Source organism: Anser anser (genome assembly GCF_964211835.1).
Source record: "Anser anser genome assembly, chromosome: 8".
NCBI lineage: Eukaryota > Metazoa > Chordata > Aves > Anseriformes > Anatidae > Anser > Anser anser.
The window spans coordinates 28,325,003-28,350,952 of record NC_139728.1 but is presented as its reverse complement, the minus strand read 5'-3'; the positions used below and the strand labels follow the sequence as shown (position 1 = coordinate 28,350,952).

Here is a 25,950-nt window from a genome sequence, read left to right as displayed (position 1 = left end):
GGATGCGTTGGCCAGGGAGGTGGTGGCATCACCGTCCCTGGGGGTGTTCAAGGGAAGGTTGGACGTGGTGCTTAGGGACATGGTTTAGTGGGTGACATTGGTGGTAGGGTGATGGTTGGACTAGATGATCTGGGAGGGCTTTTCCAACCTTAATGATTCTAAGATTATATGATTCTATGATTCTATTAACAGACGTGACCATGCGAAAGGCACATGAGAGGCGAAAGGCACATCTGCACCACAACAAGGCCCCTCGGCCAGCGCGCATCCCTTCGGGGCCGGGACTCAGGGCCGGGCAGCCCGCTTTCCCTCACGCATGGACCCGCCCGGCCGTCACCTCGGCCCCACGGGCTTCCAGCCCCACTCACCCCATCGCCATCTCCCCGCCTCCGCCCGGCTTCTCCTCAGGGCGCGGCTTCACCCCGGGAGCCGCGCGTGCGCCGCCGCCATGCTGCCCACCCCCTCCCCCGGTCCCTCTTCGCCTCGCGAGAGCCCGGGGCCGCCGTGATGGCGGCGGAGGAGCCGGAGGTGGACGTCGAGGGGGACCCGGCGGCCGTGCCCGGCGAGGGGGCTCCGGGGTGAGCGAGGCGGTGCCCCGGGGGGAGGGCTCCGGGGGGCCGCGGCCGCCCGTGGCGGCGGGAGGCAGAGCCGGGGGGCGGCTCGTCCGCCCCCGTTCTTGGCCGGGCTCGGGGGTCGTGGGGTGCAGGAGGGGATTTGGGGCCCCCTGAGGGGTGTTCGTGGTGGTGGCACGGGGCTGTGGGGGGTCGGGGGTGGGCTTCGTTTTGGTGGCGGGGTAAGGGCGTAGGGCTCCTGTCCTGCAGGGCATTCAGACTTCTCTGTGGAGACTTTGATAACAAGCGGTTACATAAATTGGTAGGGAGGTTTTGTGCCGCATTAAGGGAGAAGGCAATCCATCAGTGGTGGTCTTCTCAAAGTAAAAAACACTTATTTACAGAAAAATTGTAATCTGGATGAAGTCTGTAAGAGCACTAACCACCCTATTCGCTATGGTTCTATTAAACCTTATGTGCATATGAGCACTCCTCTAGAAGAAAACCTTATTTTCCTTATAAGGGGATGTTCTTACCTTATGAGTGGAAAGATGGAGAAATGTTAAGTGGAGATAGCACAAATCAATGGCGCTATTAAAAAACGTAGTTCTGTAAGTGCCCATAAAATCCTGGCATTGTTCATTTACGTGTAATTTGCAAGGTCCCTCCTGCTTGCAGTGTTTCTGGATGAGATTTTTTACTACTTGGGGTTTCAGTGGTATCTCGTACACCTTAGAGGTGAGATGTTACTGCTGAGAGCACTAATAAAGATGCTGAGGGGGTTATGCCATGTGTGATCATGGAATCACTGGGGCTGAAAGAGACCTCTAGGATCATCTGGTGCAACCTTTAACCTAGCGCTGCCCCTTATCCTTTGGATCTCATGGAGTATTATGAAAGAGTAACATTACACAATGGTCTGCAATGTGTGGCTTTTAGCTTTAGTATCTCATTCTGCCATCTTCTGTTAATGGTTCTGTTACTGAACTGTACGTTTATTTTAACTCTGACAGCATTCATTTTGTTTGAATATATTTGCGTTGTTTTTGAACAGTGTTTTTTTTTTTTTTTCCAGAGATCATGAAAATACAGCTTCGAGCTTGCTGCAGGACCACTATCTTGATTCATCTTGGAGAACTGATAACAGTCTTGTAAGCAATTCTAAAATGAACGGTACTTCTAGCAAGGTTATCACAGCTTCTGTTTTCTCTATTCTCTTACATGCTACATGTTCTTGTACGTGCTCTTTTAGAAGCTATTATATATTGAATCTCGGTACTCAAATAACAGCATGACAGAATTCAAAGATTAAGAAATATTTGTATTATTTGCAGCCGTGGACATTGGACAGCAGCATTAGTGAAGAAAACAGGGCTGTCATTGAGAAAATGTTGCTGGAGGAAGAGTATCCTTTTCCTGATGTGCTTTTATGTTTTGTTTTGTTTTTTTTTTTTCTGTGTGAGAACAGAAAACTTCTTGTTTTCAAAGGAAACGGACAAATTTGCGTTTCCTTGTGAATGTGACTGAAACGCTCTCACCTTGTAGGCAGATTACAGGAGTCAGAGAGGATCGCTTAATTAAATGATACAGCTACCCCTAGCTCGCGCTGATGCTAAGTCTTTGGCTTCTTCACGGTCTATTGACAATACCTAAAATAGTCACAGTTACATAGTTTACTGGTTGGAAACGTAATGTTCTTGGGTAGTCACTTGAGAGGGAGGGAGGAAGAGACAGCTGGAAAGACATTGAGGTAGAGGCAGGGATGACTTAAATTACAGAATTTGTAGGCCTTACATAGGTAGCACAAGTTCTTCACTTGCACTGGTTCACTGTGTTTTGTTTTTTTTTTTTTGGTCTTGTTACGTGTATACTTTGACAACATGCAAGATGAAATGAGTGGAAGGAACAGCTTTATTTTATTTATTTTTTTTTTTAAGTTTTGGCTGAAATATTCTGACCAATAGTAGTGTTTCTGGCATAAGTTGACCTCAGCAATCAAGGGAGGTGATGGCAGTACTATTCATGGTCCAATTTATATTCATGTTCTTTTTGGGATTAAGTAATACTCAGTAATAAAAGAAACAAGAAAATAAAGCACAGAATAAATTATTGAGGATTAATTTGAAAACGGATAAGGTAGAAGTACAAAGAAAAGTACTCAGGATGGTTTCTGTGTCAAAAAAGAAAAATTCTGTTGTGGAAGCAGGATACCTAGTTTGCTCAAAGTAAAGTGAGCATGTAGATTCAGAAATCAAATACCCCTTCCTTCTGTGTTACTACTAGGAGTATGTGAAATAGTGCATATTTCAGTTTTGAAAGCCGTATGTGCAGTTATTTCTATAGCTGAATGATTGTGAGCAAGTGTAATTTATACGATTTTTAGAATTCTCACGTGTACAGCTATTCTTTATGCTTTGAAAACTTTCTTAATAACAATTTCAGATATTATTTATCTAATAAATCGCTTTCTGAGAAAATATGGCTCAATCAAAAAGAAGCAGAGAAAAGATCTATGAAAAGGTAAGCCGTGTTCTAGAAAAAAAACTCACATAAGAAACTAAAAGTCCTTCTATCATAAGGTTACTTGCTGAGATATGCAATAGCATCACAATTAGTAATTTTAATTTCATTCTGTTTTGTATTTGCAGTCCACATAAGAAAACTGGAAAAGTCATGTAAGTACACTTTAATAAGAGTATTATTTATTTTATTTTTTTATTAATTTTATAAATTTTTACACTTTAATTGAGTTACGTTTTTCAGTGTGGCTTCTGATTTGTTAAGATACAGTACACAAAAAATAGTTCCACAAGATTAAGTTGTCTGTACAAAATTATGTAAGGGATCTTTCAGCACACAGAAATGTGTGTAGTAAGAGGCCTGTAGTAAAATACATACATACATACATACATATATATATGTATATGTTTTGTAGCACAGTGGTCCTTATATTTTAAAAAAAGTGTTGATTCAAGGTGGCTTTCTTGCCTGAACTTCTCTGTTTACTTTTTCTATGTACTCTGCATTGTTAGTTACTGACAAATGTTGTGTTGTTTTGAATCTTCCTTTGCGTTAGAGAAATTGACATAATTCTCAATGTTCAGCCACATTCATGCTTAAAACAATACCCTGAGCTTTACAGGAGATGAGTATTAGTCCTCTTGTCAGGAGTTGTCTTCAGTTACTGAGATTTGAGAATGTTTTTAAGAAACCACTAACTTCGGTTTCCTTTTTGTCCTAGGGTGCGATCGCCTACAAAATCAACTAGCTACTCAGTGAAGTGGACATCGGAAGAAAAAGAACTGTTTGAACAAGGACTGGTATGTTTATGTTTATATGTAATATCTTGTTTAGATGTCATTAATTTAACTTCAGTAGCAAAATAATAATAAGTAAGCTTGCTATATTTATCTGCTTCTGCTTTTACACTTCTAATTTGTTGAAAATAATTGCCACCTACTAAGGGTGTAATGATAAATCAGATTTATACGGATGAATTGCCAAAAATGGTTCTGTTTGTTTACCAGATTTTGTTTGTGTGAGACTGATTACAATTTGAGATCACAAAGTATCTCAAACGTGCAGCTTTATGAATTGTATAATCGTATTGCTGTAGTTAATTGCATACTACATTCTGTAGTTAAAGCAAGTTAGCTAATAAAGTGAAATCTGTTAGCTAGTATGTCAAGATCTTTAGAGATGTTATGCTTGTACAGTGTTGAATGTAGTAGTGTTTGATTCAGCAAGTAAAAATTTACTTCAGCAGGATTCCTCAAGTTAATAAGCAACATAATTTATAGCATGTCTGCAGTGAGTGAAGAACAGCAATAATTCTTACTGCTGGATGTGCTTTTTTTCTTGGTAGAATATGTCTAGTGGGATTCTTGGGTTTAGTTGTACTGTTTGTGTGTTTGTAATGAATGATTGAGTTTCTAAATCCTTCTTGGACATAAAGTGCAATGTCTGTAACATTAGAAGCTGGCTAACTTCAATGTGCTCTGTCCTAGGTGAAGTTTGGCCGCCGGTGGACAAAAATTGCCAAGTTGATTGGAAGTCGTACTGTTCTACAAGTAAAGAGCTATGCTAGGCAGTACTTTAAGAACAAGGTAAGCAGTCTTGAGTATGTTGTTGTATGTGTAGTTTGGTTTTCATCTGTCTTTTTCAGCATACTGCTGTCAGAGTACCTAGTCTATTTCTTTTCATATTCAGAAAAGTAGAACATGCTTATTTGCAGATTTAAATATGAAATTAGACAGGACTTCAAATTCCCAGAAAGACTTCAATATTTTTATTGCTGCTGTAACTAAACAATGTGTAGTATAACTAAGTTCTCATGATGATGATTTTTAGTCTGAAAATACTTGTTTTCTACACTATAGCTTTACTATATGAAGTAAAATGAACTACAAGTTCATTGTAGTTTTAGCTTTAGTTGCATTTGAAACATTAGGGGCTTTTAAGAAGGAATTACTATTGTCTGTTTTTGAACTAAAGTAAATGCTAGTAGACTTTGGCTAGTATACCTATAATGCTGTGTAAAAGTTGATTGCAATGGATTAAAATTTGTTGGAAAGTAAAATTTCAATTTTACAGGCAGAGGGGATTGTTTTGTTGGTTTTTTTTGTTTTTTTGTGTTTTTTTCCTCCTAAAAGTATTTTGTACTTTTCTAAGGCAAAAAATGATGAATCTGAAAGAGAAGAGCAAAATCAGCGTGGTAGCAGTCTTCCTTCTGAAGATGGGATAAGGGTAGAAGCATGGTCATCTGGAAACTTGAGGGGCCGTGCAGACCCTAATCTGAATGCAGTGAAAATTGAAAAGCTGTCCGATGATGAAGAAGTAGACATAACCGATGACATGGATGAACTATTTCCTCCTACGTTCCAGCAAGATGCTGGAAAACCTGAATTATCTGTGATTTCAAGAAGCCCAGTTGAAGAAACGAAAGGAATGGAACACGTTTTTCCATCTGTTGGACATGGTTCTGCTATTTCTTTCCCTAAAGAAGATTCTCAGCATACCAAACAAGACACAGCGGATGTGTTGCTATTTCGAGGTGTTGCAGCAACATGTTCTCAGCACACGAACGGTGATAAATCTGTGAATTTAGATTACCAGCAATGCAATAATTTTATTGAGAAAGTTGAACAAGGTAGAACAGTAACATCTCATGGGTCTAGACAAGTTGCTGATAAAGAGCATAACGAGGAGCAGAAAGACCTTGCTGATAATGGATTGCTTTTTCATTCTCCCTGCCAAGTGGATGAAGATCATCAAGAGGAAGCAGAGGAGCTTAAGCCACCTGATCAAGAAGTGGAGATTGATAGAAGCATCATCCTGGAAGAAGAAAAACAAGCTATTCCTGAATTTTTTGAAGGGCGTCAGGCTAAAACACCAGAGCGTTACTTGAAAATTAGGAATTATATTTTGGATCAATGGTAAGATGCGTTAATTTTGCTTTCTGAAATAAGGGATTCAAATCATAGAATCATACAATAGTTTGGTCTGGAAGGTACCTTAAAGATCATCTAATTGCAACTGGTTGCAATATTACTTGTGTCCTCCTTGGTTGTAGCTAAAGCAGTACTTAATCCCAATAGCTTGCTTCTGAAAATAATACAATTATTTATATGGTAGCATTCTAAAGATTACCAGTGAACAGCCCTGATTATTAATGCTTCTTTTAACTCTTCCTTTTTTTTTTTGTGGCATTCTGGAAGCTAGGCAATGGAAATATTTCGAAGCATTACAGAAATAAGCATTTCGTTCTGGTATAGTAGTTAGTCTGGCTACTGTTTTGGCTATGCTTATTTTCCTTTCAGTTTTTGTCATCCAATATATAGGAAGGCATATATGGCTTTAATGTTTCTTCAAAATATCTGATTAAACTTGTTCCATAATGGCATGTAGCACTGCCTTCATAGAAGGGCAGCTAAAAGGAAGTCTGCACTGTAGAAAGGATTCTTGATCAAAAAAACTTCAAATTAATAATCAATTTGGAGTAGTGCTCGTACATTTGAATATTTTATGTTCCACCTGCAAAGAATCAGATTAAGGAACCTTAATGATCTGTGGTAGCAGGCTAAACATAGCTTGCTACAGTTTTGGTTTACGTGCTTGTTGGCTGGGTTAGCTTGCTTTTTAGTAGAAAGAATTACCAAGTCTAACTGGGTTCTCATTGAGTGGCCTTAGTATGTTAACAGCTTATTCTAATTTAAATTTGTTTTGTGAAACTTGTATTTTTGCTGCAATTGCTCTGCATGGTGTGTGCATCAGGGAAAAAAGACATTTCGGTGTCTCATCTTAACCTCAGAGAAGTCACATGAGTTGCCCCCTTCAATGGTTTGTTTTGTGATTTGATGATGTGTTCTGCTTTATTTTAGGGAGAGATGTAAACCCAAATACCTGAACAAGACCTCAGTGCGTCCGGGCCTTAAGAACTGCGGTGATGTTAACTGTATTGGACGGATCCACACATACTTGGAATTAATAGGAGCAATTAACTTCGGCTGTGGTAAAAAAAAAAATATATATATATATATATATATATTTTTATTGGAATTGATTCAAAACTTAAATTTTAATTGGTGCATCCTGAGAGCATCTATTGTTGGGTGTCAGCTTTCCTATTAAAATGAATGTTTTAGTGGGAAGGGTGAACGTGAAGGTTGGTAGATAAGTATTCAAAAGAAAGTCAGTTCACTTCATTGTAAGCACAGATGACTGCACTTAAGCAGAACCAAGGGTACACGTGGATAGTCTTCTAACTTCTCTGCTCCCTGTACTTTAAAAGTCTTAAATAGCTGTTTATTTAGGTTCTGTAGCAGAGAATCTTAGAACTTCATTTAGCATGAAGTCCTGAGACATACTGCACCTGAAATTTTGCCTTCCTTCCACGAAGATAGCATTAGAGCTACTGTTTCCTTTTCCTGCTTTCCCATATTGAATTGTAAGTATTTCCTAAATAAAACAATGTCTTTGCCCTCAGCTACTTCTAACAAGAATCAAATACTAGAATACTAGTATGTATACACCTAAAAATTACTGTCATTAGTACTCTGAGAGGCTCTATATTGGGTTGATTTTGGTCCTGAGCTGAAGGACACCTAAGAAGAGAGCAATGACCTACAATAAATTTTGTGTGAAGTAGAAGTTACAATAAATTAATTAAGAAGAAGGAAGGAGGTTTTCTGTCTTAAAAATTCTGTGGTAGCGAGAGAAGACTACAATCATTCAGTAATATGACCATCAGGAGATGTCATTTCAGTGTGTTGGGTTCTTCTTTATGGCATTTGCTTATCACTTCATACTTTACTGAAGTACAGCATGTATCTGTTTATCTGTTCTGTAGAACAGGCTGTCTATAACAGGCCCCAACCAGCTGATAAAACACGCTCCAAAGAAGGCAAAGACACAGTGGAAGCATACCAGCTCGCTCAGCGTTTGCAGTCCATGGTACGTTTTTGGGGGCGGGGGAGAAGAAGGTGGGGGGGGAAAAAAAACACTTAACATGTAAGTTTTTTCAGTTTTTATTTTCAAGTCAGGGCATCTCAGGAAACTTCTTTTGTTCGGTTTGCTGTTTCATTAGGATGCCGTGCAATTCAAGTGTTAGTCTTAAGTAAGTCCTTAAGTTAGTCTGAAGTTTTGCTTTCTGACAGGTATCTGTCCTAATTTCTCTTCTCTTGCATAAAGATAAGTACCTGAACAGAAATCAAAGATTATGTTTCAGTCTTTTCCACGTAGCCCCAGCTACTTCTCTCCATGATTTATTAGCCTAAATTAGCCAGAAAACAGTGGAGTGTATTGGTAGTGTGTGATTAAGTTGCTTGTGTTTTAATCATTAAGTATATTGTGTATATGATATAACTTCCTGTGTGCATAAGGCTCTCAGTTAAGCACAGTAATAACTCATTCATAATTACATGAGTTACAAATGTTTTCCAGATTTAATTTTCATATTTGCATTTAATGTAGCATTTTTAAGTACTTCATAGCAGAGTAAATCAGTTGATGAGAAGAAAACTAGATCAATCTCACTTAAAAAAAAAATTAATATGAAGAACAGTAGCATACACTAGACGTAAACGTACTGGTTTATAGCTTTGTGTTGTCTGTGCTGTAATTTGCAGTTGGATAATAATGTGCTGTTGCTGCCAAGGATGTTGATGTTCCGTGGAGCGTCATCCAGGTGTTTTTCTTTACAGCCTTTAAAAACTGAAAACTTCGCTGGTGATATTTCATGGCAGATTGCAAGCTACTTAATTCTGCAGAACTCCAGGGTGTTTTTTCATTTCTGGAAATATGTCATAGTGTTAGTAAAACTCATGCAGCAGTAACCTTTTGGATTATGTTCTTATGATTGATTAAATGAAGCAAATGCAGTTTTTTCAGAAGTTTGATCTTTCACTCACGTTGATTTGCTTGCTGCAGCGTACAAGAAGACGGCGAGTGCGAGACCCTTGGGGAAACTGGTGTGATGCTAAGGATTTGGAAGGACAGACATTTGAGGTAACACATGTTTTAAACTCTATTTACAGAAGTAATTCTTGGTAATGGCTAGCAGGTGGTGTTGCATCAAATATTACACAACCATTTTCCTCTTATAGGTATTTAAATTATTGGTTCTGCAACAGCAAAACTAAAAATAATGTAGCAGTTGTTACATCTGCTGATAAATACAACTGTACTTTGGTGTTTACAAAGGTGTTCATGTTGTGAGTGTGTATGGACCTACGTAATTTTATGCCTGTAAAGCTCTTTGCCTTGTTTTGTAGGAGACTTCATGACCCTTTATTTTCAGTTATAGAAAAATTGGTTTTGCTTCATGTTAAATAGAACCTTTGCATGGTGGGAGATAGTGTAAGGCAATGCTAAGGTTAAAATATTGAGTCATCAAGGATCAGAAAAACCTGAAATGAATTTCTGTGCTGATTCCTTTTGCTTATAACCTAAAATAAATCAGTTTTATTTCATTACAAAGTTCAGTTTTATTTGATTTGAAATTACCACAAATCTGGCAGGAAAATATTGGTTCACCTTTTCCTTAAAAAACAAAAAGAATTGCCTGGTTTTTTTTGTTTGTTTGTTTTTTTTTATTCTGGATATTTGAAAGCTAAATGAGATGACTTTCTACTGTTATTTAAAAAAATAAAAACACGAAAAACCACCACATACTACAGTTTCATAGTTTACCTTTCTTCATAGTTTCGCTTTCTGCAAAATACAGCTCTGGGTTGAAAGAAAAATTTGAAAACTTTAATCCCTGAAAAGGTGTTATAATAAACTTTTCTCCTTAATTTGCATTTATGTATAGTTTGGGATTGGGCTGCGATTTTTTTTTTTATTGAATTTGGTTGCCTTCAGAAATGTAAGAATTCTCCCTTCAGTCTTGCAGACTAGGTCTCTATCGTTACTTTCAGGCTGTTTGATTCTGCTGTGGCTGTTGCCTTCTATCTTGAGTAGTCCTGTAACACAACAATCGGTGGCATATCAAGAGGACACTGATAGCAATAATTCATTTTGGCCTTGTCTTAGAATCACTACTGAAAGAGCACATAAGACATTGACAGATTAATTTCTTTCTTTTTAGCATCTATCTGCTGAAGAATTAGCAAGAAGAAGAGAAGAAGAAAAACTTAAACCTGCAAAATCTTCTAAAGGTTCAAGACAAATAAAAAGGTATTTAAAGTACATCGTGTTCAAAAGTAGATCCAGAAATAAAACAACTGGCTTGTGTGGTGTCAGGCTGGAACAAATAACATGTGTGCATGTCAAATGTTTAATACAGAAATTCACAAGTGTGGGTGGTGAGGTTTCTATACTTGGTGGAAGCCATCCTAATATGGGATGAACAAATCCAGTGAAGAAGACATTCTTCCTACACCAAGGAGACGGTGGGAAACTTGGAAAGTTTCCTGACTGTCCTACATCTTTAGAGAAATTTTCTTTCATTTTATAGTTCCTTTGATCCCTTTCAGCTGATACCATGCTGTTTATTCACTGAAGAAAAACAGGTACGTATCTATGAGTGAATAGTTGAGAATGCTTTGTTTAGTTGTATTACTTTTCTTATACTCATTATTGTGTTTATCATTTCAGGAACCTTTTCAGGTGAAAGTGTCTTCAGAAGCACTTTTAATAATGGATTTGGTGAGGATGAAGTTTTATCTTTCAGAAAGCTATGATGCATATGTGTGTGGTTTTTAGTTTTGTCTTATTTTTAATGGGCATCATAACCTAAATACTGTGCTGCTAAATCTTCTTAACTTCTTTCCGTTCAGACCTAGAGGTGACAGTCCAGTATTAAAGCCCCAAAAAATTAATAAATTTTCTGTATTGTGCTCAGTTTTTCTAGAAGGTAAATGGTTGTGCACTGATAAGAGTGTTAGTACTTTAATCATAATTTACTAAAAACTATTCTCTAAAACAGTTTGACATTTTGAAAACTTCTGGGTTTGTTTTCTGCTACTCTGGGTGTTTATAGAACGATTTGTCTTTTAATATCAACACATTGCAACAAAGTTTTTTTTGCAGTTGTTGAGCACATCACAGCATTGTTCAGGCTTTGGTGTTTGAAGCTAGCTCACTTTATATGTGGAAGCGTAATAAAGATACGCAGTATCCATGCGAGTATATAACAAACAGATGTAATCTTTCCTGTTTATTTCAAATTGAAGTGCTGGCTATTTTAGAGTCTTTATCTGTCCTAGGTTTTCCTTCTAAATGTCATTGAGAAATTACTGAATTGCAACTGTGAAAGCCAGTGCATTCTATCGTGCAAATCAAAGCTAGGAGAAATTATACAACTTTAATAATTGTTTAATATCATTTTAGCACTCTCATGTGTCTATGGCAGAAGTAATAGGGTTGCTAGGTGGAAGATACTCTGAAGCTGATAAAATTGTAGAGGTAAGTGTTTATCTTTTCTCTGTTTTCTCTATGACGTTAAAACTTTTGTTAATATATTTATTAATTTCATAGAAACATAGAATCATAGAGAGGTTTGGTTTGGAGATTATCTAATTCCAACCCCCCTGCCATGGGCAGGGACACCTTCCACTAGACGAGGTTGCTCAAAGCCTAAGGGCAACTACTTTAAGTATATTAAAATTGTCCTTCATCGCTATCATCTTCAAATGTTATTTATGCTTCTGTTCAAACGTTGGCTCGTCAGCTCTTTCGTGAGGAAGATCTGGTACTGACTCTTAAAATTCTTTAAATGAATTTTATTTAACTGATTAAGATTTCTTGAATTTATCCATCTGGAGACTTTTTTAACAGGTTTGTGCAGCGGAGCCGTGCAATAGTCTCAGCACAGGACTGCAGTGCGAGATGGATCCGGTATCGCAAACACAGGCCTCAGAAACACTTGCTGCCAGAGGATACAGTGTTATAGGGTGGTACCATTCCCACCCGGCGTTTGACCCCAACCCTTCTATACGAGATATTGACACTCAAGCTAAATATCAGGTACTTACTGGTCTGTACATTAATAATAAATAAATAACCGAAAAAAGCTAACAACTCTAAAGCCCCTCTGGTATTTACAACTTTAATGCACGTTGCTGCACTCATGCATATTAAAACTGTGTTCCTAAATTGGTTTGTAGCTCTGCAGGGCATGCTAACATACAGGTGGTTTAAATGAAGTTGAACAAGTGTGAATGTTTGCCAGATTTTCCAGTGTTTTCTGACTTGTCTATTCTATTTTTTAAAATTTCAGAATGGTGTTGTGAAAAAGACTTTCTTACCTGTGTCATTTTTTTTGTTTGTTCTAGAGTTATTTCTCCAGGGGTGGTGCCATGTTCATTGGAATGATTATAAGTCCTTATAACCGAAATAATCCTCTTCCATACTCTCAAATGACTTGTCTAGTAATTAGCGATGAGATCAGTTCTGATGGCTCCTACCGTAAGTACTGATAGTTTACCCATCGTTTTAATTTTTCGTTTGGATACTAAGGGGAAAATGTTGTGTATTCTTGAACTGGAGCTTGAGAAACAGGTATATATGTGGTGCTAAGGGAGGATTTCTGCTGTACAAAACCAGAACTTTCACCTAAAGAGTAATCTTGCAATCCCTTGATGTTGGGACAAAAATTTACAGCTATAAATGGATTGTTGTTCCTGTATACTATCATAGTATTACCCACAATCTGGTAAGGAAATAGAGGCTGGGGCAAGGGTCACTATTACATACAGCATCCTATGAGTAGCTGAGAAACTGTTTCACATGTATTGCTAAGTCTTGTAAAGCAGCATAGTTTCTAATCCTTTGATAGAGGACACGGAAGTATTATACCAAAGACTCGGCTGCTATAGTGACAAAGAATTTTTACTCCGCTAATTTAATATACAGAAAGTTAAAAAGTCAAACTTGCCAGCTGCCCACAAAAAAGCAGATATGAAAGACAAATTGTCAAGCAGATCCTAGAAATGGTGGGCTGGCATGAATCCCAACCTAAGATATAAGGTATAAAGTGTTGCTTAAAAATATCATTGGCATTTCATGAAAACAGAATGTCTTTCTTGAATAGTTAAGAACACATCATATAAGATGTATGGAATTTCAAGTGTTGATCAAATACTCGTTCCCTGACATTAATCTGTGGATAATTCCCAGGATAACAGTTTATGGCTGTAGTCTCTGCCTCTTCTCTGTCCTCCCTTCCCCTGTTTTAAGTCCTGATTTTTGTATCCAAGCATGAAAGATTCCGATATTTTTGGCAAGGCAGTAGAAGAGGCCATGTGACCTGAAATTCCGCATCTTTTTTTCCTGTGGAAGTAAGCAGAACAGACAATGGAGACTTGCTTCATAGCTGTAGGGGAAGTGAAGTGGTGACCACATCTGTGCAATAATTCTTAAACTAAAAAAAATAAAAGTGGTACTGAATTATGAAAAAAAAAGATTGATTTTGCTGTTTTTTCTGTTACACTGTGGATTTCTGTGTGCTTTTTTATGGCACGAGGAATTGCAGAGGATACGGGGGAGAGCAGACTTGTTGCCTACTCCCACCAAAATTAAATTTGCAATGAAAAATGTCATACTTCTACTTCAGCCTCCTTAATGTTGGCAAGTAATGGGGCTTATAAATAACGCATATTATCTATAGGAACATAAATAGTGAATGTTCATGTTCAATTGATTACAGGCCTGCCCTACAAATTTGAAGTACAGCAGATGTCGGAGGAACCTCAGTGGGAATTAATATTTGAAAAAACAAGATGGATAATTGAAAAATACAAATTCTGTCACAGGTATACATCTGTTTAAATTACAAAGATAGTCAGTTTAGAATTTCTGCATATTTATTAGTGGTGTTTCAATGAAGACATAAGTCTGCTTTCTACCCTTCTACTACTTCCTTTTCCTCTTTCAACAGCAGTGTCCCCATGGATAAAATTTTTCATAGAGATTCTGACCTGACTTGTTTGCAGAAAGTAAGTTTTTGCTTCTTTGAATTTTCAGTTGTAACGTTTTGTAATTTTAAATACTGTTTAAAATACAAATCCGTTTGGTGTCACGAGGTGTCACAATTTTAAAAATTAGAGATGTAGACTAATAGCTATAAATTGGTTTTAAAGAACTTAATTTACAAAATAATACACGCCTTGCACAAAAGAGACTGTTTTTAATCCTTTTTTGTCATAGCTGTTTATTGAGTACTGATCACAAAGTAAGATCTTTAAGTATTGCCCCTCTTTGTACAATTGGTTATAACTCATTGCTACAATGATTGGGTATGGCTCTTTTCCAATTGTGTAAGGGGCGGGGGGGGGGGAAGAGGAGCCAAAAGGCCCAGGCTAGAAGAATCTGGAATTTGTTCCTTTGTGGCTGTTCCTTTTAAAACTTATGTTGTTCAGTTAAATGCTTTCTGTAGTGAGAAGAGGAAAAAACAATACCTATGAAATATTCATCAGCTAGAAGGAAACGAAAAATCAGGAATAATAACAATTTTAAAATTTCCTTTTCTCTTGACTAGCTTTTGGAGTGCATGAGGAAGACTTTAGACAAGGTAACAAACTGCTTCATTGCTGAAGAGTTTTTGACTCAAATAGAAAACTTATTCCTCTCCACATACAAGAGTGAAGAAAAGAGTAATGCTGAAGAAAATAAGAATGAATGTTCAAATGAATCACCAATGTGACGGCTTAAACAAAACAGAACTGGACTTTTCTTTTTTTCTTGCTTTCCATTTTCTTTTCCTCCTGGCCCCAATTACGTCAACTTTCAAAATTATTACCCTTTTAATAGTAACAGTCAAAGAATCCCGCATCTTTTTATTGTTATGGCTCAAAGATACCTTGAAAAACTAATGAGTGTGATCTGACTACATGAAGAACATTTAGCAGTTTGCAAAAACCAAGTATCACAGGGTTAGTTAATTACCACAGTCTGCTATTTGAGAAGGAGGAGTTGTTGAGTACTGTGATTCAGTCTTCATGGAGTGTATCCTGTCTTTTCTCAGGTCTTTCAGTTTTGGAATTGTCTTTTTTTTTAATTTTATTTTAATCTTCAGGTACACATCTGATGCTCAGTGAATTTGCTCCTTAATACTTTAGAATTTCTAAGTTTGAATGAATTCACAGAAGAGAAGTCGACCACTTCACTGAAATGAAAAATTGTTAGCTCACTCATTTTGAATTTTTCTGGTATCTGAAATTTTCTTCAGTTTTGCTTTACTGTATCATCTGTTGTCATCTCCCCAATGATCCCTGTTGTCAAGTAGCTTTTTGGCATATTCTTTGCCACCTTGCATCCATATTTGCTGGGGAAGGGCTGGCAAGTTTTTGACTTCTCATTACTAATTGTGCTCATTTCCAGTGGAAATGGTAACTCCTGTTTATTACAGGTTACAGTCTCTGATCTTCCATTCTACGGGAAGATACCTTGTTCTGTTAGATCATTGTGATTTGTCCACTTCTAATTGCCACTGTTTCCTGTGGAAACGAGCTCTTCATTGATGGCAAGCTTAGTGCAACAAGCAGAAAAGTATTTGTCTTTTTGAAGGAGGGAAAAAAAAATAAACCAAGAACAACAAAACAAATCCCTACAACTTTTTAATTTAGTTCTCTGCAATGTGCAGGTCAACAAGAAAACGTACTGGTTTTATCAGTTCTTCAATTATGATCTCATATAAGTGTAAATTCAGATAAATTAGTCATAAACAGATAGATCTTCATTTGAGAATTTTTCTTGATTGTAATTTGCATGAGCTCTGTGAGCAGGTTCCATGAGCTATATCACTGAATCTTCACAGAAAAATGTGCTTTACGTTTTGTTCTCTAAATCTCTAAGAGGAAATGTGACTTGTATACAGTTACTACTATTTACAGAGATTTATCTTGGACAAAGTTTCTCGGGTATGTCTGAAATATATTTGAAAACGTAAAGCAAGCAAGAACTTGAGTTTATACCTAGAGGGTATAAACTTGAGTTTGTCCTAGAGGGGATGAAAATAGGCTTGATTCTTATTTGAAAAATATAGGTATATGTATATGTATCTACTTCGATATATATAAGTAGAATTTTAAGATTTTATATGTTTAAATCTTTAACTTCATCTTTTCATTTGTATAAATAGAGTTTGAAGAGCTTTAAAATTGTAGAGTTGCATCCTAACGAGGGAACTCCTTTGCAGAAGTTGAAATTATTTTTTTAATCATGCCTCACGTTAGTCTCCTGTTTCTAAATGGAATTGCAGAACATGATCATATTAAAATATGAGCACTTGATGGTTCTCTCAATGCAGATTCAAGAGCTGTGGTCTTAAAAACATTGGTGAATGTTCTACTTTCTCTTCTCTGTCATATCTGCTTGTGCACAGTTTTAGGTCCCACTTCTATGTATAATTTACAAGCTTGGTGCATCCATCTATTTAAGGCGTGTTGGCTCTGTCTGTGTATATTCTAAAGCACCATCTTTGAGACTTCCTAATGAAAAATACTGCATGGCTTTCTGTATTTCTCATTTAGACTGCATTCTTGTCGACAAAGCATTCCATTCCCACTTAGTTTTGGAGTGTTCTACAGTATTAAGGTATTCTGTTGCAGTTTTGCATAGGGTACTGTAGAAAAATCACACAGTATATATGTACTAAAAGCTGTAATTAGTTCCAATTTGTAGAAAGAGAAATTTAAACCTCATGTGTAACAGCAGTATGAAGTAGATAATGTTCTTTGTCCGTATATGGTATACTTCCAACCATTTCAGGACGTTACCACTGTTTGATAATACTGACATCCGATGTGCCAGCTGCTTTTCTGTTTACTAATTAAAGTGAGTTAAAGTAATGCAGTTGTATAATTGGAGTTAAGTCATGAAAAGTCAGAAAAATCAAGTAAAACATATTTCTGAACCAGTTAGTGTCTCTTGAGAAGAGGACATTGTGTGCGTGTCAAATGCTCAATACTGCAGAAAGACCCCAAATTTCCCAAGAGTGATTCTTGTACCTAAGGTTATCCATTGACAACATTTCAAGGTGGAAGTGGGGTGGAGGGGGAGAAAATAAACTGCTTGTATCACCGTAATCCCGTATTACCACACAGTACTGTATGTGAATTGAAAACACCATACCTATCGTGCTAAGTACTAATTTTGTGGGCAGGAGACGTGGTAAGAAAACAACTAGTCTGCTTTTGGTTTTTGACTTTGTGACTGATAATATGAGTTTGGAAGTTGCATGCTTCTGAGAAGATAAAAATCTATAATACTAATATTGTCAGTTCTGCTACAAGGTACATGTAAGGCATTAAATCTTTTTCTTGGAAAACTCGGGTTTTTTTTAACCAGCTATTCTTTTTATGATAGCTTTTTTTAGTATAAATATTGTGGGCTGTTGTGGTTTTTTTCTTTTATGTAAGACCACTTGTTATTCCTAGCCAAGCGGTTCCTCAGGAGAGGGGAAATGGTTGAATAGCAACTGGAATGGTGAAATTTAAACTGGAAGAATCAACAGGTGTGTGTATGTGTGTGTATATATATATATATATAGTGTGTGGGGGTGTGTCTGTATATCTTAGGATATATATTTATTTCTAAGATGTAGCTTTTGGCAAACATCATTTCTGGGCATTTTTTGGCCAAGTCAAGTTTCGCTATTCCCCTTACTGGGAGTGCTTTTTCACAGATGTTTATGCCTCGTGTTCATGGGGAGGACAAGAGGCTTGCCCGTTATTTTTTGTTCAAGTAACTTTCCAAGAAGTGATTAGTTGAAGGCAGAGAACATTGCCAATAATATTTTTCCCCTTTTGCTCACTACTTTGATATTCCTCACTGGTGGTATACAAAGGTCTACTAATAAAGACTGTATGTTCAGTACCTCAAAAGATGTGTTCCAAATTTGTGATAGCTTCTTGCCTCTTGAACATAAGATCTGGTATTTCTTCGTTCCAAGTCAGTGCCAACAAAAAAAGTGATCGTTTAGGTTTAATACCACTAGAGGGAGCTTGGTCACAGCTGATAGAAAGCAGTAAAAGTAGAGAATATAGTAAACGTGATTGTGGTCTTCAAGTGAGAGCTAAAACTATTCTTACTCATGCATACAAACTTCTAGCTCATGATTAATTTTTACTTTGGGCAGTAGCTGTGTATCTTATTGCTTTAATTTGTTCTTACAAACCCTCTGCTTTGTTCTCCTTCAGAAAATTATCCCGTAATGGTTTGAGGCAAGGATGCTGAGATGGTAATCGGTATCTTCCAAGCTGTTTTCAGATAAGGTGATCCTTCAGCCAGAGTTGTGAAGTAATATGATATGGTCTGGGGGTTGCAGTCATGTCTTCAAATTTGGGTAATGAATATAGCGGTTTGAAAGATCACTGGAGTTGCCCCAGTTGCCACAGGTTAATTCTAAGGGTGGTCATGAAATTATCTTTCAAACCGCTATATTCATTACCCAAGTTTGATTCAAGTAAGTTGGTTCCAGCTCTCTGCTAGGAGTTTCTGGGCTATCAGGTTGTATGTGGGGAGACACACCATGGAGGTGGGAGAGAAGCTGCAGGGAGGCGTACAGCACACCACGCAACGTGCTGCATCTGGTGTGTCCCCAGCGAGTGCTGGGGGAAGGAAACTTGCTGTGCTGTCACTGTGACACCCACAAGAGAAGTATGGGTACGTGCAGGGTGACTTTGTGTGGCCCCAGAGAGCCTGCGCATGGCAAGTAGCTGGTTGTTCACATCCCAGTGAACACCGTAATCATATTTGATACTGAACAAAGTATTTAATGGCCTAGATAAAAGCATTCTGGTTGTTTAATTGGAAATGTCTTGCTGTTTTACATAGACCTAGTGCCCTATTTTTATGAGATTTAAAATTGTGCAGAGAAATTGTTTCCATGGAAGCAGAGATCACTAAAGAAATAACGCGCGCCGTGTTTCCTACAGGATTCCTTTTACAGCCTGCTGTTCTAAATAATTAACTCTTGTGTCATTGTAGTTTAGCATGGATTAAAGGAAATGCTTTGTTTTTAGTATCGGAGACGTTATTTTATATATATATATATATGTATATAAATATGTCATCACTTTTTTTATTTTCCTGCCTTTAAAATAAGTCTCTTCTTATTTACAGAGAGAAAAATCCGTCAGTACAAAAAAATCAATGGAAAAGTGAATTTTGGGGGCAATTTATACCACTCTGTCAGGGACACTTAAAATTATTCCTTCTTTCCCCTTCTTTTGCCACTGTTCTACGTTATTTGCTTGGCAATGGTTATGTTCTAAAACTGCTGTTGTACTTCTGGCCACCTTTGAGGGAAGCAGTAATGAATGCAGTTCTTAATTAAGGTAACAGCAGTGAGAATCTTCACCAGCAGGGAAAACAGACCATCTGTTTTAGTTGCCTGTGGTTTTTCTTCCATACATTACTTCTGACAAACCGCTTAATTTTTCTCTACTTTGCTGTACTTGTCTGTGAAAAAGGGGAAACTGTCAAATAACTGTAGGAAGCAGAGACCAAGGCTGAATGTCTGTAAACATCGTGCAAGCCAAGTAGTGTTACCTAAAAATCTTCATTCATTCGGTGCTTTCTAAGCACAAGGGCAGCTCAGCTCTGCTGCACGGAATTGCCACAGCTCCCTCAAAGCTGGTTGTGAGCTATAACAGCTTATAGCAGTTTAGGATCTGTCTTCCAGTAAAAAAAACTTTAGATCAAGTTTTGGTTTTGTTCTCTCTGAAGTTCATAATATCAAGTAAAGATAAGATGTGAACGTGTAGTTGATAGTTAAATGGATTTTGACTTTGTGGGAAGGATATGGAACTAGAAAAACCCAACAGACTATTGTAGGTAAATGAATGACTTGGAAAGTAAAAATGGCCGAAGAGTTAAGACACTAAACTATTAGCAAAGAATCTACAAGGTGGAAGTTTGAAATACCTAGTTATTTTGTAATAATTTTAGCTGTAGATCACAATTATTTTCTAAGACTCATAACTGCTGTTGTTTTTATCTGAAAGAAGGGGAAGTGGAGAGGTGCCATAATGTGTTACAGGTCTGAAAAGGAGCCGGTAATAATTTGAAGAACTTGTTTTGTCCTTAGTCCCTTAAGTACTGTGCATTTTCATGGCTTATTTAGAAATAGGAGTATCTGCAATGTTCAGAATCCGCCCTTTTCTAGTGGTAGGGGTTGTTTACCTCTGCAGCTTTGATTTTAAGTCTATACCATGTTATAAATACTCACTGGCAGCCGGTGTAACTTCGCACTGCTCACGTAGACACAAGTCATCGTTACAAGTAGCCCTGCTAGCAGTGATTTAAAGCAGGGCAGGCCCTCAGGAAAACAACAGTACAGGCAAAGAACTGACTGCGAGGCAGCGTGCAAGTTGTGTGGCTGGGAGAACGGTGCTGTGGTTGTTACTGGTCCCAGAATGATTTATAAAGTGTCTGACTGTTTGACAAATCAGCTGAGTGGGACTTGTTCAATACAAAACTGGAAAATATCTCTCAGCTGCTGCCAAAATACATGGAAAATGTAGCTTGTGCTTTGTAGACCATTAGGACACTTGGGAGCTACTGGAGTATGCTGTGAAAGGCATTACTCAAAGTTCAGACTGAAAAATTTCATCAGAAACTGCTAACAACTTTGTAAGGGTAATGAAAGCATGGAAATTGTCATTCCTAGTACTGCCTTGGGATGAGCATGTACCAAAGGAAAGGGGGGAGAGGAGCTTTCTGTGGTGCAAGCTGAGATTGCACTCCTGTAGTCTCTAACTAAAAGAGCCGTCATCAAACTGATGAACTGTCTTTCTGCCTGTCACCTGAATTGACAGCTACTCCAGGGTTCTGTCAGAGCAAACATAAACCCCCAGAAGGCTTTATCTCACATAACTGTGTGAAACTAGAAAGGAGAATGTCCATAACTAATAAACATCGAGACAGCGGAATGCTGCAGGAGGTGTGTGATGGAAGAGGTAGGGAAAACCAGGATGGAAGTGGAGTAGGGCTGCCTCAGACAAGGAGTGGGATTTCCCCCAAAAGAAACGGGGAATTCCATAAAGGTGGATACTGCATAAAAATCCTAAAGGAGGAGAAGGTGAAGGCTTGTGCTTGAATTCATAAAGGAAGCCCAACGTAGCTGTGCTTCGGGTTGGTTTTTGCATCTTTCCTGTTGCTTCCTCACTGAGGGCTGGCAGGCATCTGGGGAATCAGTGCTGCTCCCTTAGAAGTAGTGGATGGAAGTGCGGCTTGGTGACTTCTCTGGCATTTGGGCATGAGAGACCAGTCGTTTTGGAAGGAGAACTTGTTTGTTGGGTCTGATTTTACCTTTGAACAAGGGAGCAGCATGCCAGCATGTAGAAACTAGACTTCCCAAGCAGATTTCAGCTTCAGATATTGCTTGCTGTCACTTCAGACTGGACCCACGCTTTCTACCTGCACCACAGAGGCTGTTTGGAGTTTTGCTGGGTCTGATTCTGGTGGTAGCTTCATTGGTGCAGAATTGTACCTGTGCGACCAGTAAGTGGACGTGTCTGGCAGCTGCACCTGCGTGCTGGTAGGTTCAGATCGCGCAGTGGAGTGCTCAACACTGACCTCAAAATGCTGATGAAGGCAGAAATGACCTCCCTGAAGGAGAAGCGCTTCCACGGACATCCCCGTGGGCTGCTAGATAATGATGGCATTCACAATCCAGACTGCAAGGACAGTGGTATCGTCAAAGCCAGGCGGTGCAACCATGCCGATACTTCTGGTGTGCCACCACTGCTGGGGTAAGGAGAACTGAAAAGGCTGGCTGAAACCTGAGGTGCAATGAACTGGTTAGGACAGATGGATCGACATTGATCTGAAGCATAAAGAACCACCTGGTCCCAGTTTAGAGACTACAAAAAGTATTAGAGAGAGCACAATTTAGAAAACTTTTACTAGTACTGCAGGCCTGGTTCAGCTTCCTTAAATATTAAGCTAAGGCTCCCTTTCTGTTTTTACAAACAAGTAAAAAAAAAAAAAGTCATTAAAGTTGCTGAAACGTTTTTTAGTCAACAATTCATTCCATAAACATCTCTAACTAAATAAATTCTGATAAGCTACTCCACAACACCGAAGGCTTTTATGTGTTAGGAAGCAGTACTGCAGTCACTTCCAGCTGCAGAGGTCCCAACTCTGAGTTTGCATTCAGGCAGCGCAGTGAGCTATTACCCGTTCTGCCTTTTTAAAAGGCTCTGACACTTAAAAGGGTCAGCAGAGATCTCTTGATCCCATTGCAAGTGTAAGTTAATCTTGGTGTTCTGCCCAAATTCAAACTCTGGTAATAGCATTCTGTCTGCCTAAATTCCCGTTGCAATTTTAATCAGAGGAGATGTTTTTTAGTGTTTAACAGCTACACAGAAATACTGCACAATGCTGCAGGAGAAGCTGAAAAAGGCTTTATTTTTGTAGAGCTGTAGGGACAATTTAAGCAGTGTAATTACTGGAGCTGGAATTCAGCCAAGACACTAGGACTAGAGTTCCCTGCTACCTATTCATCTACTGCCGTCCTTGTTTGGGAGGGCATATTCACCACAAAGGCTATTTTAAAGAAAATAATGCTAGTTAGATGTAGAAATATTAGCAGTTATGTTGCCCATGCTGTGTATGGATGTCTGATGTCCTGATCAGCGTCATTTGGTTAAACTGAGAATACTACACACAGGCATCCCAGCAGGGTCAGCTCTTTGTTCTATTAATTAGTCTCGGCATCACTAGTTTGTCACTTTGGTAACAGTCACTACTGTGCCACTTCTGGGGCAAACTGTTAAATTTACATCTCAGGTAAATGCATCACTATTTAATCTCATTGTTATTTACTTACTGGAAAAACTTGGGCTTTGGATCCATAGGATGGGCAGATGCATCGTGTTTCCCCCAAATGAACTTTTTTTATGCAGCTGTATTAGCAATGTTAATTAATTAATATTTCTACACTGTGCTGCTATCTCGGTGAAACTGCACAAAATGAGTTTTTGGCTTTCGCTTTTAATTTTTGGTTAAAAACCAAAACAACCAACTTTAACCACTGGAGAGCTGAGGCCAGTGCCAGCTGCAGTGCCAGCACGAGAGCAGGGAAATGAAAGATAAGGATTCATGGAAGGATTAAAAGCCTCTTAACGCTCTGTTACTTCTGTCCCCCTGGTGAAAATCATGCCTGCTTATTTATGCGAGTATGTACTCATTAGCACACAATCCCTGCATTAGTTTGCAGACAGTTGGTGTGTTTACACACCCGTACATGTTCCCACAGCTACGCTTAAACATGCATGTTGCTATTTTTTTATGTTGGAGCAGGCGAGCCCTAGGGAAAGCTGCGTGGCAGCAGGTCCTACACCTTATCCAGCCAGCCTGAAGCCTGATCTAGCTCTTACCAGCGGTAAAATGGCCCAAACCTGCTGCTCTTCCGGATGGCAAAGAGAATCCTCTCCTGTCTCATCTTTCCCTGATTAAGAAAAATCCCTTTATGGCTGCTTAGGCTGGGATTCTGGCCAGATTAGTTTAACTACGTGAAACAAAATGCCACGCCGTGTAAAAGCACCCCACTTGTCTCTCCTCGTCTGGATGGTAAAATGCTAGCGCGTCTGTGATGCTTCGCTTCATGATGACTACATGCAAAATCCCCCCATTTGTCCTTAAAATGTCCCTAAAAAGTATCAGGGAATCACCTTAGGAAAAAAATAATAAAACATTCTATATCGCTGGGATGTTGAAACCGCTTTTTCAGAGAGTACTTAAAGAAATAACAAATTGGCCCTTCCTTCATTTGGCTGTAATTGGACTGGTTAGTGCTATTATACAGATACTCTTCCTCGTGCAGGTATAATTATCCTTTCCAAACCATTTCAATTGATTTGCCTCAGGGTTGTAAGTACTGACATTACCTTTCTCTTTATGCTAAAATTAATCTTGAGTCATTGCAATTACTATCAGAGCAGGAAAAATCAACTTTCTGAAGTTACACAACTATTCAGCAGCTCCCAACAAAATTCCTTGTACAGGGATTTAGCTAGTTAAAATTTCATACACACCAGGCAGCCTGAAAAGATTCACATCTCATTTTCATGATGATCCCTGCTCCCTGAGGGGTAACACTCTTACAGTCCTCCTCCAGCACAAATCAAGTGCCACAGAAACAATTAGGGATACTTCATATTATCTAAATGAAAGACTGAATGAGGATGTATTTGTAATTTTCTAGAGAGGCTTTTACATATGGGCTCAATAGTATTAGTTTTGTTTGAAATAAATGTCCTCATAAGGCTTGCAATGAGAAATCTCAGCGTTTTTGCTCGTGTCGTTTCACCCAGAAAAGCTAAGTGGAGCAACTGTGAAGTGTGTGTGGCGCTGCTGTAGCCACTGCAGAAATGCTCAGCGCTGTTTCCCCAATCTTAGCACAGGTCTGTTGAGTTCTCCTTTTTTCTTCCTGTCTTGTGCTCTTTTCTGTTGTCGGAAATATGCCAGCTTTGTCATTGTCTCGAATCTGAAGTCTCGAGTACAGAAAGTTACTGTTCCCTCTCTTAAGTCTCTCTAAATAAATTTTGCATTTTTAGAGATCTAGGCGATGAATTATGTGGTGTTTACTATTTGAACTGGGATGTTTTCTTTTTTTAATACAGCCTCTTAACAGAGGTTTTGGAAAAAAAAGGACTATACTCAGTTTAAAAACAACTTCTATAGGAGCAGTCTTGCAGTAGTTTTCTATTTAGTTGAGTAACTTCATCTTCTGGATTGTGATTCTACTTTTTTTTTTTTCAATAACTTGGATAATAAGCAGAAGTAGTTATTAACGAAGATTAAATACCTAATAGCATCCACAGACTGGTATGTCAGCGGGACAAGGGAGGGTTAGTTAATATGCGTTAGTACACTCAGTGGATCTAGACAAGTTGCTAGTGAATGACATTTGGAAACCCTTGATACTAATGAAGTGTTAACTAGTCTTTTAAGTTCATGTGAACTCCTGGGATTTCCGCTGGTCAAACAAGCATAAGTGGCATTAAATCCAATTTATGACTTGCAGAAGGCTGATGGAGTGTATTGTTTCTGCCAAGATTTTAGCCTGACACTTAATAAGCAGATGTGAGCTACATTGAAACTTGAGTGACAAAACTGTCACTTCAGCTAATATTTATTTATTTTTTGCTTAGATGTAAAAGCTAATTTTTTTTTCCACTTGAATACTATACATTTTAACTGTCAACTATTAAATAGTGATGATTAAAAATGATACTAGGGAGACTTTAGTACAAAAAGGTTTCCACCGGTATATACAGAAAAATCTTTTATGTTTACAGTTGATCTGTTTTTCATTATTTTTATTGGATTTCATATTTGGCTATTGGATCTATCTTTGAGGTTAGCCCTGTTTTGAAGAGGGGATTGGACCAAATTACCTCCAAGAGATCCCTTCCAACCTAAATTACTCTATGATTCTGGAACTCAGAATAAAATAAACTACATAGAATAGTAGTACACAGTCTGAAGAGATTTATAAGTTTTAACATTTCAGTGTTCTATGTAACACACACCCTCTCACTAAAAATTGAACAAAAGCTTCAACTCTCTGAGACAAAGACTCAAAACATCAAAAAAGACACTCTGGTATTGCAACTGCTTGTGTGAATAATTTCATACACGTACAAAATCTCATTCAGTTCAGTATGACCACTCACATACAGTGATACACTAATATTAAAGGGCACATCTACACATGGCTTCTGGTCTTCATCAGAAATGCAAATTGCAGTCTTTTCTTGAAGAGATGGGGCTAGTAACCAAAATCTCAGCTGCAAAATCAGTATTAACCATCTCTTTAAATCATAGAAGTTTCTCTCGTTTCCTTTAAAAAAAAGTTATACACATATGTACTCATTAAAATTCAAGAGCAACCATGTATAAATGACTAGTTAGATTTTTATTTTTATTTTTTAAACTAGCTCTCTAT

At 38.1% G+C, this 25,950-nt stretch overlaps 1 protein-coding gene across 7 annotated transcripts; it reads left to right on the top strand.

The window, feature by feature from the left end:
- The first annotated feature begins 97 nt into the window (after window positions 1-97).
- MYSM1 (Myb like, SWIRM and MPN domains 1) lies at window positions 98-24,586 on the top strand. Of its 7 annotated transcripts, none has more exons than XR_014587774.1 (22): window positions 98-578; window positions 1,627-1,738; window positions 1,886-1,956; window positions 2,994-3,071; window positions 3,200-3,226; window positions 3,793-3,871; window positions 4,559-4,657; window positions 5,223-5,986; window positions 6,932-7,062; window positions 7,900-8,003; window positions 8,979-9,056; window positions 10,138-10,226; window positions 10,507-10,561; window positions 10,647-10,697; window positions 11,382-11,456; window positions 11,829-12,017; window positions 12,326-12,458; window positions 13,699-13,804; window positions 13,933-13,987; window positions 14,530-14,562; window positions 18,191-18,265; window positions 19,116-24,586. XR_014587774.1 is itself a non-coding variant. In XM_083847604.1 (21 exons), exons 1-21 carry the CDS (start codon window positions 214-216, stop codon window positions 15,076-15,078), a joined length of 2,706 nt encoding a protein of 901 aa, XP_083703730.1. In that variant the 5' UTR covers window positions 98-213; the 3' UTR covers window positions 15,079-16,840. The 7 variants fall into 7 exon arrangements, 5 of the variants coding, with proteins under 5 accessions (XP_083703730.1, XP_083703729.1, XP_083703727.1 ...); XR_014587775.1 differs by having other exon boundaries at window positions 13,930-13,987; XM_083847604.1 differs by lacking the exons at window positions 18,191-18,265; window positions 19,116-24,586 and adding an exon at window positions 15,067-16,840.
- The last annotated feature ends 1,364 nt before the right edge of the window (window positions 24,587-25,950 follow it).

Bases quoted from the DNA above. Each gene is read 5' to 3' on its own strand.
- MYSM1 (XM_083847600.1), top strand. From the start codon at position 214: ATGAGAGGCGAAAGGCACATCTGCACCACAACAAGGCCCCTCGGCCAG. The intron at 3,227-3,792 runs GTAAGTACACTT...TTTTTGTCCTAG, and splicing joins AAGAAAACTGGAAAAGTCAT to GGTGCGATCGCCTACAAAAT. The intron at 3,872-4,558 runs GTATGTTTATGT...GCTCTGTCCTAG, and splicing joins AACTGTTTGAACAAGGACTG to GTGAAGTTTGGCCGCCGGTG.